The sequence below is a fragment of the Neolamprologus brichardi genome, chromosome 3, assembly GCF_056152115.1.
Source record: "Neolamprologus brichardi isolate AB-2024 chromosome 3, ASM5615211v1, whole genome shotgun sequence".
NCBI classification, from domain to species: Eukaryota; Metazoa; Chordata; class Actinopteri; order Cichliformes; family Cichlidae; genus Neolamprologus; species Neolamprologus brichardi.
Genome location: NC_142106.1, coordinates 15819940 through 15832497, shown reverse-complemented (window position 1 = coordinate 15832497; position 12558 = coordinate 15819940). Strand labels below are relative to the sequence as shown.

Genomic DNA, 12558 nt, shown 5'->3' with positions numbered 1-12558 from the left:
CTTCTCCCCTCTGGCTCTTGTGTTCCATTTGTCTGGATACCTCTCAGTTAAGAAGACAGTACCTATTGTTTTATCATTATTATTATTATTATTATTATTTTATCTCAGGGACCTGTCTCATAGGCAAATGTCCAATTATAAAAGGAGAGCTAAGGTAATTTGCCTGATGAAATTTATCTCATAATGTACAATAAAGTCTGCATTGTTTTTATTAGAAACATGCAAAACATCACGGCCCTGCCCTGAAAGCTGCCAAAAGCAAACATGATAAGTTACATGTAGTTTATTTGGCCACCATATCTGTGAACTGCAGTCAGTCAGGGTTCAGACGCTTCAGAATAAGGATCAAAAACAACCTTCTCGGGTAAGTATTTAATAAGATGCAGGATTTCAGTTAAGACTCATTTGTGTCACCTTGAAAACTGAATGATTTACTTATTTATTTACTTCTTTTTTATGTGGTTTATGTTTATACCAGAAAGAGGAAAATTTGGGAAAAGGAACGCGCACTGAATGTATTAAGATAGACTGGAGAAGTCTACATTTAAACAATTTACATAATAAGATGGGGCTATTAAATGTTGTGGCTCACCATTTAATGAAAATAGATACAGCTTACCTTTTATTATGTAGTGTAAATCATTTTCTTCAGTGAGGCTGAAAGTTTTCCATTTTTTATGTTATTTTATTTTTTTAATGTGCGCTTCATTTTAACAGGTTAATTGTGTTATTTATATTTTATAGTGAGAAATTGATATCAGGTTTCAACATTTTTATATATAGTTATTAATTTGATATTAAAAGGTCCTATCTGTACCAAGACTAATACATAGAGACAGACATCTCCAGAGTGTTGGGGATGTTTTCCTTATTTGGTAAACATAATTTTGTCTGCCTCTGTGGTCAAAAAGGGTTGCCACAGCTGCCACTGATGGGTTTTTATGCCAGATGGCCTTCCTGACATAACCCCCAAGGAGATTTGTCTCCCCTCAGTTCTGGATGATGAATGATGTGCATGAAAAAAAATTTGCAACCTCAAATTATCAACAAGGCCGCAATCTTGCAAGTACTAATTTAACATTTTAGTAGACTCCCATTTTCAGTTGTTACCAGGAGAATTAGATGTGAGACCATAGATCTTCCTTATTAAAGCTATGCATATGCTTAATTTATATTCACTTACCATGACTTAGTCGCCTGACTCACAGTCACTGAATTCATTGTGCAGGAACTTTATTGATTATCTTGTTATTTTCAATAATAGCATATATTTTAACAATTAAATAATTTGTAATAATTAACATATTCTTTGATGCCATTTCTTATCTATGCCAACGATTTTCAGCTTTATGTCTTTTAAGTCTCACCAGCTGGGTAGGTTGTCCACCCTAGTCCACTGTTGAACCCAGTATACTAATTGGCATCCTAGTAATTACTTCCTTTTGATCAACTGCTTTGTCCAGTGTTCAAAATCTTGGCATAAATTTCCTTTAATTTCTAAAAAATTGTGATTGATGAAAGTCTTTCATACTTTCGTGTCATTGCACTTTGATTCGTGTACTGCCCTGTGTAAATGCTTGGATAAATAATTTCTTTCACAACTCCAAACTATGAAAAATGCTGCAAACCAGAGTGTTAACACATTCTAGCAAGCTCACATCACATTCATTCACTACCTTTTACACTGTTCTCTAGTAGATTTTAGCATATCTTTCAAAACTCTTGTCTTCACATGCAGAGCACAACACAGCCAGATTCCAGATTATTTATCACAGCTTTTTACAAATTACACAGTTGCTTGTAGCCACTGAAGTAATGCAATATCAGGGATTGTAACATCCTTTTATTGAATTATTTAGTTAACTATGGATGTTTTTAAAAATCAGTTAACAACATTTTATTAAACATGCTTTCTATTCAAAATTTAGATTTTTTTAAACCATCAGTCTTATTTATTTTATTCTTTTCTCTTGTACAGAATAAAATTATTATGTGCTGTACTGACCAATAGTACTGTTTGTCTGTGAAAAACACTTAATAAATAAATTGACTTTACTTTAGCACAGATTTTAAACTGGATGGACGTGCCTGACACAACCCTCCCATTTAAGTAAGCTTGGGAATGGCACTAGGAGTACATAATCTATCTTTTGTAAAGTGAATACTTTAACCACTACATAATGGAGCCACTGTTAAATATTCAGTGGGCAGAATAACTATTGAACACATCATTAGTTTTCTAACTAACAGCATCTAGAACAAGAATAGATTCATATAACCAACAAAAGATAACAGTACAGTAACAGCAAAGCAAAGCAACCCTGGGATGCAGAGCCTTGTGCAAATGTACAAGCAGCAGAGAAAGACAGACAAATCCCAAACAATAAATTTAAGTAAAACAGAGCAGAAAACAAATAAAATCAAAGACTCAGCAGCACTAAGTCCTGTTGCTTTTAAGTCTATTTTCCCCTGTTTAGCAGGAGTGGAGCAGTGGGAGATTTGCCCGGTGACGCAGCGGTCACGTCAGTGGGGGGATCGCTCTCTGAATTTCACATTCCCGTGTCAGCGTACTCGGTGCTTGCTCAGATCTGAAGTTCAATTTTTTTGCTGCAGAAAGAGGCTTTCTTCCGATGTGGGAAACAGCAGACGCTAATGTTTTTGTCACTTTTTCGGAGTCAAACTCAAATCAAATGTCACAGGCTTGAACATCATTTTCATGAGACACTCTCACAAAGAGAGACTTTAATTGTTGAATGGAAAAGTAATCAGATTACAAAACAGAATAAAACTTTAAAAAACATAAAATGACTGAATTTCAATCATAGAGACAAGTTTGCTCAAACATGACTGAACAGGAAGGGTCTGCAGTTCACTTTCTAGGAAGGCTTTAAGTTAAACTGAACAGCATTAATACATAAACTCCACATCTTAGAGCCCAGTAGCCAAATGGCAAGGGGCATTCATTATCAACATGTAGTTTCACAAATAAGCAGAATGATCTTGAGGCAATCAGGTGTAACAGACCTGGAACACACTTTGAAATTGCACGTGTTGCTTTGGTAGAAAATCATGAGATATGTATTCTGTATATCCATTGTCCTGAAAATTGTCATGTATGATATTTGTTGCTACTGCCTAACCATAGAACAATTTACTGTTTAGAAGTATAAGCAAATACAAAAATGATGATAATGACACTAAGCTCCTTCTCAGGTCCTCTTCTTTCTCCTCCCCAGGCTTCATCTTCTTCAGGTTGTCCACCAACATACAACATGTCTCTTAACTCATGTTCCTCCTCCAATTTCTCCTTTGAGCCAGCGTTTTACCATTGTTCCAACTCCAATGCTGACAACATTTTATTTGCTTTTACTGTCACAAAAGGTATCCTATTAATCCCTCTTGCTGTCCTGATCATTTACTTGGGATATCAGCAATGGCGTCAACAGCACTCGTTCAAAGCCACGAGCCACTCTGACATCTTCACTTACCACCTGACTGTCATGCAGCTGGTTGGGATTTATGGTGCTTCCTTCTACATGTTTGGATTTGCTCTCCGTTATATGGTTACAGTGGGAGCGTCTATTTCAGGACCCTCTTTATTTGGGGAGGTCATTTTCACCTGTTAACCTGTGTGGAGCGCTACTTGGCTATTCTTCATCCCATTACTTACTTGAAGCTAAAAGAAACAGGTGGTGTGAGAATAAGAAATAAATGCATTGGGTGTGTTTGGCTTTTTTACTTGGGGTGGATTGGTGTAATGTTTTACTATAGCCCTAATATTGCATTAATCGAATATTTCTGCTATATATCTATCTCCTTTTTTGTTGCCTCTTTCTGCAGCATCTCTGTTCTCCATGCTTTACTTCATCCAGGGCCAGGGGAGGTTAGTGGGGACAGGGGGCAGGTTGACCAGTCAAAAAAGAGGGCTTTCCACACCATCATGGCTATAACGGGAGTGCTATGGTTAATGTTTGTTGGCGAAGTTATTTGTCTTGCCCTGGGCTTTTCAGACCTGCTGAGCTACAGTAGTGGATGTTTCCTGTTTGTATGTGGAATATGGGTCACTTTGCCCAGCAGTTTTGTGTTACCCCTGCTCTTCCTGCACAGAGGAGGAAGACTAAAATGCAGAAGCTCCAAAAATTTTGCTATACTCTGATTATTCTTATTATTAAAAGCTACTAGCTACACCCTGAATGAATACCACTTAAAGTCAGGCAAAATTAGATTTTCAGCTGGTGTTACATAGGAAGTAATATGAGGTTTGTTTAATATAACATATATAAACACATTAAACATTGCAAAATATTTAAAACAGATAAAGGTAGCTTGTGGCGTTTGCTTTTATAGCAATAGTAGCTTGTGGTGTGGGTGTAATTATTTGTAATTACTTTATGATAAGCTTTCGTGGATGACTATTTATGAGCCTCTGGGATTGCTGAAATGTTTGCTCACGATTCCATGATTATTTCTTTCAGTTTCAAGCTCTTGCAGAGACTACTTGTTTCAAATTCTTAAATAACATTTGAATCCATTCAAGTCAATGCTTTGACTCAGCATGCCAGTGCTAGTGTCTTTTCTATCCTGTTTTCTTCTTTTTATCTTACTGGCTGTAAAGATTACCTATTCATTACCTACAGTGCATTCAATTCAATTCAGTTCAGTTCAGTTCAATTCAATTCAATTTATATAGCGCCAAATCACAACAACAGTTGCCTCAGTGCTTTATATTAAAAGGTAGACCCTACAATAATACATTCAGAGAAAAAACCCAACAATCATATGACCCCTTATGGGAAAGCACATCGGCGACAGTGGGAAGGAAAAACTCCCCTTTAACAGGAAGAAACCTCCGGCAGAACCAGGCTCAGGGAGGGGCGACCATCTGCTGCGACCGGTTGGGGTGAGAGAAGGAAAACAGGATAAAGACAGAGATTAATAACAAGTATAATTCAATGCAGAAAGGTTTTCCAAAAGGAAAGTTGTAAGCCTAATCTTAAAAGTAGAGATAGTGTCTGTCTCCCGAATCCAAACTGCAAGCTGGTTCCACAGAAGAGGGGCCTGAAGATATTCACAGCACTTCACTTGTTCCAAAACAGTTACAGTTTCAGCTTCAAAAACACCTATTTTTGGGGAGTTTCTCCTTTCTTTGCAGAACCTCTCAAGCTCATAAGGTTAGATGGGAAGTGTTGGTGCACAGACAATTTAGGTCTTTCTAGAGATCGTCAACTCAAGTCTCGGCTCCAGCTGGGCCACTGAAGGACATTCACAGAGTGGTCCTGAAGCCACTGCTTTGTTACTTTGGCTGTTTGCTAAGGGTTGTTGTCCTGTTGGAAGATAAACCTTCACCCCAGTCCAAGGTCCAGATCTCTCTGGGCCAGGTTATCATCAAGGATGTCTCTGTACATTGCTGCACTTATCTTTCCCTCTACCCCCGACTACTCTCCCAGTTCCTGCTGCTGAAAAACGTCCCCACAGTGTGATGCTGCCACCACCATGCTTGATTATAGGGTCGGTATTGACCAGGTGATGAGCGTTGCCTGGTTTCCTCCAGACATAATGGCCAGCATCATGTCTGGAGGAATAAGTAAATCTTTCATTCATCACAGCAGAGAATATTCTCATTATATCAGTGTCCTTCAGGTGCCTTTTGGCAAACGCCAGGCAGACTGTCATATGCCTGTTACTGAGGAGTGGCCTTCATTTGGCCACTCCACATACATGCCTCGTTGGTGGAGTGCTGCAGAAATGGTATTCCTTCTAGAAGGTTCTCCCGTCTCCAAAAACAATTTAGGTTCTTGGTCATCTCCTGGACTAAGGTCCTTCTGTCCTGATAACTGAGTAGTGGTGGTTCCAAACAGAGGTCTCTTCGCTCATTGGGACTCATACTGTACCCTTCCACAGATCTGTTCCTCAATACAATTCTGTCTTAAAGGTCTACAGACAATTTCTTGGGCTTCATGGCTTGCTTGTACTCTGACATGTCACATATCACCTCATACAGACAGATGTGTGCCTTTTCCAAATTATCTTTAACTAGCTGAACTTGCCGCAGGTGGACTCAAATCAAGTTGTAGAGACACCTGAAAGACGATCAGTGGCAACTGAATAGGCCCAAACTTAATTTTGAGTGTCATGGCAAAGCCTATGAATATTTATGTTTACGTTATATTTTTGTTTCTTATTTTAATATATTTGCAAGAATTTCAAGCAAAGCTTTTGTTTCACTGTCTCACTGTATATAGAATTTTGAATAAAAAAGAGAAAGATTATGGCTAAGGCTGCAATAAGATAAAATGAAGACCAAGTGAATGCTTTTTCTTAACTCATTTCTGAATAGTTTTTTGTGGTATTGAAGGAGGAAGTGTTGTTACCACTGGAGGGTTTGCTTGGTGTCCACCAATGTTTAGCATCTCCAGCTTAAAAAAATAAAACAGCAAAATCATAATTTTATCAACTGATTTTTTTTCAAGAATAAACAGTTGCTGTCATATTAAATATGTGTCTGTGTTTTGGGCATTTGTCAAACTTTAACTCAAAAGAATCAAAGAATGCAAAATGATCATAACATTGCTCCCTCACCTGGTTTGAACTGAATCAGGTACTTAGTATTCATGTTAATGCATTAAATTTTATAACAACTATGTGTGCCACTTTAAATGCATCAGTCCAAGGATACTTTTGGAGTTTTAAAAGTAGGATTTGAATTGGAGACTTGCTATGGGGAATTTTAAATTGTAGTACTATCATTCATATTTCTAAACGAGACAACAATATTTCCTTTCCATGGAGTGAAGTGCATTTTAGTCCAGTATACAGTACTTAATAAGGTGTTTGTTTTGTTTTATCTCAAGGACCTCCCTCATATGCAAATGTCTATTTAGGTGATTTGCCTGAAATCGATCTCATAATGTACGAGGTCTTGTGTGTATGAGGTCTTCATTGTTTTTACAAGAAACATGCAAAACATTACAGCCCTGCCTTTACAACTTTAACATGCAAATGTTAACAATTATGTGTCATGTATTTGGCCACCTTACCTTTGAACTGCAGTTAGCAAACAGATGCTGTAGAATAAGGATCGAACCCCAGTCCCACAGGTAGGAGTTTAATGATTAGATTCCAAATTTAATACTGAACGATTTATAGTAAGAGCTTTTTTAGGTGACCTTGTAAGTGAATGGTAATTATTTTTGTTACCAATGTTATTTTCATGTGGTTGATGTCTATAGACAGGAATAAAGTTAGGAAAAGGAGCGCAGGCTATATATGCAGTACATATCTTTCTTTTGAGATCAGCTGGTTCAATGAGATGGATTCAAGGTTCGGGATGTTTGAAGCCCACCATGAAAACTGCACAAACTGTAGAATAAATTAACACTGAGGCTGCATGCATCTTATATATTATTTGCTATAAGCATATTGAGGAAACATATAGTTATAGAAATTACATAATATTACATGTGACTGTTTTTCTTTGTTTTTTGGGGTGTTAGTCCCTTCCTTCACCTGGGGACTTATTTGACACTTGCATCTAGTCCCAATTTGCATGGTCAATCTTAGTGTTATTTTTATGTCTTACCAATTGCTTTGTTTCCATAATACTTATATTTTGAGAATATTTTTCTTATGTAGTAAAGGTAGTTTAGGCTGCTTCTTATTTCCCAAGATGGATCAATGGGATTTGCCACAAACTTTACACAACTCTTCTTTACATCTATGCTCGGGATGAGCACAATAACTCTGTTTTGTTCCTCCCAGTGTTCAATCTTTCATGTGTGAGAATTATGTGTTAATGACACCACAAATTTACCATTACATTATTATAAGCTGCTATATAAAATATCTCATTTTATACAGCCAATTCAAAACCAGAAAACAAGAATGAAACAAACTGGAACAGATCTTAACCTGAAACAAAGAGTTCTTAACAAAATTTCAAAATGGTAATATACATCTGATTCACATGTCCCTTATTTTCCCTCTCTTTTATCCTCCTCCTCCTCAGCTGTTATCCTCTACAGGCTTCCACTAGCATACAGAAGACATGTCCATCAACTCATCATCTTCCTCCATCTTATCCACCAATCCTGTATTCCACCATTTCTCCACTTTCAAAGCTAACATTACTCTCTCTGCCTTCATCATTACTAAATCTGTCACAGTTTTTCTTCTTACTGCATTGGTCCTTCATCTGGGACACCAACAATGGCGGCAGCATCGCTCATTCAAACACATGAGCCACTCTGATATCTTCACCTATCACCTGGCTGTGATGGAGCTCATTGGGACCTTTTCGTGTCCTCTGTATCTTTGTGGATTTGCTGTCCCTTATTTGTTTACACTGGGTGCCTGTGTTATACCGTCCTTCCTCTGTGGAGAGATTATGTTTCACCTGCTAACATGTGTGGAGCTCTACCTAGCGGTTGTTCATCCCTTAATCTACCTGGGATTAAAAAAGGAGAGTGGGGTTAGGATCAGAAAAATCTGTATTGGATGTGTTTGGCTAATTACGTCTGGGTTGATTGGTTTGATGGTTTGGTACAGTCCTGATTTTCCCTTTATCCATTTTTTCTGTTTTTTGGCATTCTCCTTTGTTGTTGTCTCATCCTGCAGCATCTCTGTTTCATATATTCTGCTTCGTCCAGGGCCAGGGGAAGGGAATGTTGACAGGGTTGACCAGTCAAAAAAGAGGGCTTTCCACACCATCATGGCCATAACACTAGTCTTGTTGTTAATGTTTGTTGGAGAACTGATTTTTGTTACGCTGTATGCTTTAAATCTACTGGACTACGAAAGTATGTGTTTGCTGATGCCATTTGGAATGTGGCTCAGTCTTCCCAGTAGTTTGATGTTACCCTTGCTTTTTCTACAGAGAGCAGGAAAGCTACAACTTTGTTAAATTAAAAAAAAAAACACGCTCACCTCTTATTGTTAAAAAGGTGACCCTCTGACCACACCTATCAATGATGCTAGGGTGCACTGATGACACCCTGAGGACATTTCCATATCACACCAAGAACTTCACTAAACTGAGCTAAAGGCTGGCAAAAACAACAACAATTTCCAGTTGTTGTTGTTGTGGCTCAGTTACATTAAAGCCAATGTAGGATGGCAACTTCCTTGTTACTAGAAAAAAAAATAACATAGATGAATGTGCAGCACAGTTAACTCTAGCTGAGCACTTGTAATGGTAATGGTTTCCAAGGAGGAAATATTTCCGCAAAGAAATTGAGGTTCAACTCCCAGATTAGCCAAAGTATGTTAAACTACTGTTTAATTCCCCAAACAATTATAATCAGTCTGTACTTATGAGCATCAATCGTCTGCAACACGTCACTTTGCAAAAGAAGTCAGTTAAGCCTCTGGTACTTATACATGCGGTCACAAAAAGTTTGGTCATGCCATGATCTCCAAATACTATTTTCCCTGGTGTGACTTTAGCATTACAGAAAAATATAAAGATAAAGATAAAATAAGGCTTGAATGTTTGGTACACATGCAGTGTACCAAACATTCGATCCTCTTTGAAAAGGACCTTAGACATGAATGTGGCATAGTGAAACAACACTGCAGTTAATTTAATCAAGTAAATATATTAATATATAACCTTCAGAAATAACTTTCTGTAGATTTAATGAAAGTAAATCAAAACTAATGAAAGGAGAAAAAATTGATAGAGAAAAATCTTCAGAGGCATCTCCGACCTCAGGGTGGACTGAGCTAAATGCAAGTCAAAATTAAGGTCAAGGGCAAAAGACCATCTTTGAAGACAAACACACAACAAATGAACTGTAGTACACAGAATCCAGATGTTGAATTTGACCTAGTCATCCTTTACTGTCCTGAAATCTAAAATAATTAACAATAACTATATTTCAAGAGTGGTATGGCCAGAAAAAACATCAGGAAGATCAGATGGATGTTAGATTAAAAGGTAATTATGAATGAATAAAACTGAAAAATGTATATGCTACATTGTATCCGTTTATAAACATGGAATGCATGATTTGTCTTCTAGCATCAACATTCTGGAATTACACCAACTTTTCTCTGTATATTTACTGTACAATTTATTTGAAACCAAATAATAAAGATGTCAATGATTTACAGATGTTCTTGCTTTATTTAAATCACAATGGGGACGTCATTGCTTGGCTGGATGTTGAACTAACCCAACTGGATGACTGATCTCATGAGCTGTCAAACTGCTTGATGTGATGGGTAAATAAAGTGCAAGATAATACAAGATTTCTCTCACAGTGGTATAAATACACTGAGGTTGAGAAGGTGTGGATTCATTGACTGCATACAGACTCTTCGACCAGTGAGCCTAAACAATGGCAAGGCTCTTAGCTTAGTCCAAGAAGACTGACTCGTGAAAAATTGCCATTTAGAGTCTGTGGCCTCGAGAAAACCAAATGAGCTGTTGACTACCGCTAAGAGCCCAGACAGTCTTTGAGTTTAGATTTGGTGCTAACAGTTAATATCTACAATGAGCATCAGTTATTAATCCCTAAGGAAATTTTGTGGTTACAGTTGCTCCAAGATAATAAGAATAGTAACAGACTAAACTCAATTATATAACATAATATTTCCATCTCCTCAACATCAATGGCCTGGCGGATCAGTTTACTGAGTCTGTTGGCTTCTGTGACCCTCAACCTGCTGCTGCAGCATGCAACAGCATAGAGGATAGCACTGGCCACAACAGACTTGTAAAAAATCCTGAGCATTAATAGATGTTAAAAGAACACAACAGGATAAACTGAACTAAGAGCTGAAGTCAAAACAAAACACACCTCGAACATGATGAAATAACCATGAACCTAAGAATCACGATTAATATTCAAAAACAAACAGCATAATGTCCAGAACCAGACAACTGAGAGGATGAATGTGTCAAATCCTTAATTTAAAGTTTTTCTTATATGTTGTGTTTCAAAATGTGTTTTCACACTTTTAGTCACTGTATCAATGTCCCAGACCCTTTGGGAGTTCTGTTTTTTTCAACAATATTGTGCACAGGTTACTTTATTTCACATTTGTATGAGTTGTGAACATTTTTTTGTAACACTGGGAAGATGCACCCTTGATCCCGTCTTTCAACTTTACCATATGATTCAGATTATTCTGTAGTATCCAGACCAACTGGAACAGAATAAGCACCCAACTGAATACTTTATGGAGTAGATAGGACTAGTTTCAGCTTGACTAGCTGCAGTATTAGATCAATGTATGCACGTGGATCAAACATTACATACTGTAGTAATGCTTTTCTCTCCCAGAGACCTTCTACCAGGGACAAAAACCAGCAATTTGTCTGCTGCAATTTACCACGAAAAGCAACACATCTTTTTTTTTACAGGAAGCATCCAACTCTCAACACAGTCCTGCTCTCACAAGTTCATTATGCAAACATTATAAATGGCACGTATTGTATTTGATCACTTCATCTGCGAGCAGTGAGGGTTCAGGTGCTCCAGAAGAACAAGAAATAAACAACTTCTCAGGTGGGTGTTAATAAAAAAATGATGAATTCATTTATTTTTTGGGTCAAACCTTGAATGTTTTTCTAACTAAATGACAATTAGGTTATGATTCTTTTCATGCCAAGCATAACATTAAAAGCATATACATTTGTAGCTTATTTGTTTTTATTATTATCTACACAAATAAGTGAATTCTGTATTATTTCACAGGCCTTTATCTAGAGAGATTAAAATCTTTACAGCAATTAGAAAGAATGTAGGCTTGAGGCACTCACACAGGCTTCACTTTTCACACCTTACAAGCTGAGAGATTTTTCTATTGATAGCACACATCCTCAGATACCAAAGAACAAAATATGTTGTTTTGCAATGACTTCCAAGACAATACACATGTAATGAGTTTTTTCATGTTTGCACTTCTAGCACCTCTAAAGACTAAATTCACATTTGGACTACTAGACGGCAAGCTTAAAGGGATGCAGACTGCCCATACTTGAAATACAAATGTAATAATCTGGCATTAAATGTATGCATGCTACTTTATGTAATATAGCATATTTGCAGTGTGTGGATTTGGGAAGTTTATCTGCTAATATGATTTAAAAGATAAGTATTTGTTGAAAAAATACCATAATGATGAAGCACATCTGATTCTAATGGCCCTCTTCTTCCATCCTGTTCAGGCTTCCAAAGTCAGACAAACGATGCTGACCAACTGCTCGTCTTTCTCCAACCTATCCATCAATTCTGAGTCCTACCAATGTCCTGCCGTCAAATTTTTCATTCTTATCTCTGCTTTCATTATCACCAAATCAGTCCTTATTTTTCCTTTTGCTGTATTGGTCCTTTATCAGGGATATCAGCGATGGCAGCAGCGCTCCATCAAAAACGTGAGCAATGCTGACATCTTCACCTACCACCTGACTCTAATGGAACTCATTGGGACCTTTTGGTGTCCCTTGTATCTTTGTGGATTTGCTGTCCCTTATTTGTTTACAGTGGGTATCTATGTTGTATCATCCTTCGTGTGTGGAGAGATTGTATTTTACCTACTAACTTGTGTGGAGTG

General features: G+C 37.4%; 1 protein-coding gene across 1 annotated transcript; it reads left to right on the top strand.

The window, feature by feature from the left end:
* The first annotated feature begins 8044 nt into the window (after positions 1-8044).
* LOC148103618 (uncharacterized) lies at positions 8045-8899 on the top strand. Its single transcript, XM_087838160.1, has one exon. The coding sequence runs from the start codon at positions 8045-8047 to the stop codon at positions 8897-8899; it is 855 nt and encodes a 284-aa protein (XP_087694286.1).
* Positions 8900-12558: the final 3659 nt, after the last annotated feature.

Bases quoted from the DNA above. Each gene is read 5' to 3' on its own strand.
- LOC148103618 (XM_087838160.1), top strand. From the start codon at position 8,045: ATGTCCATCAACTCATCATCTTCCTCCATCTTATCCACCAATCCTGTA.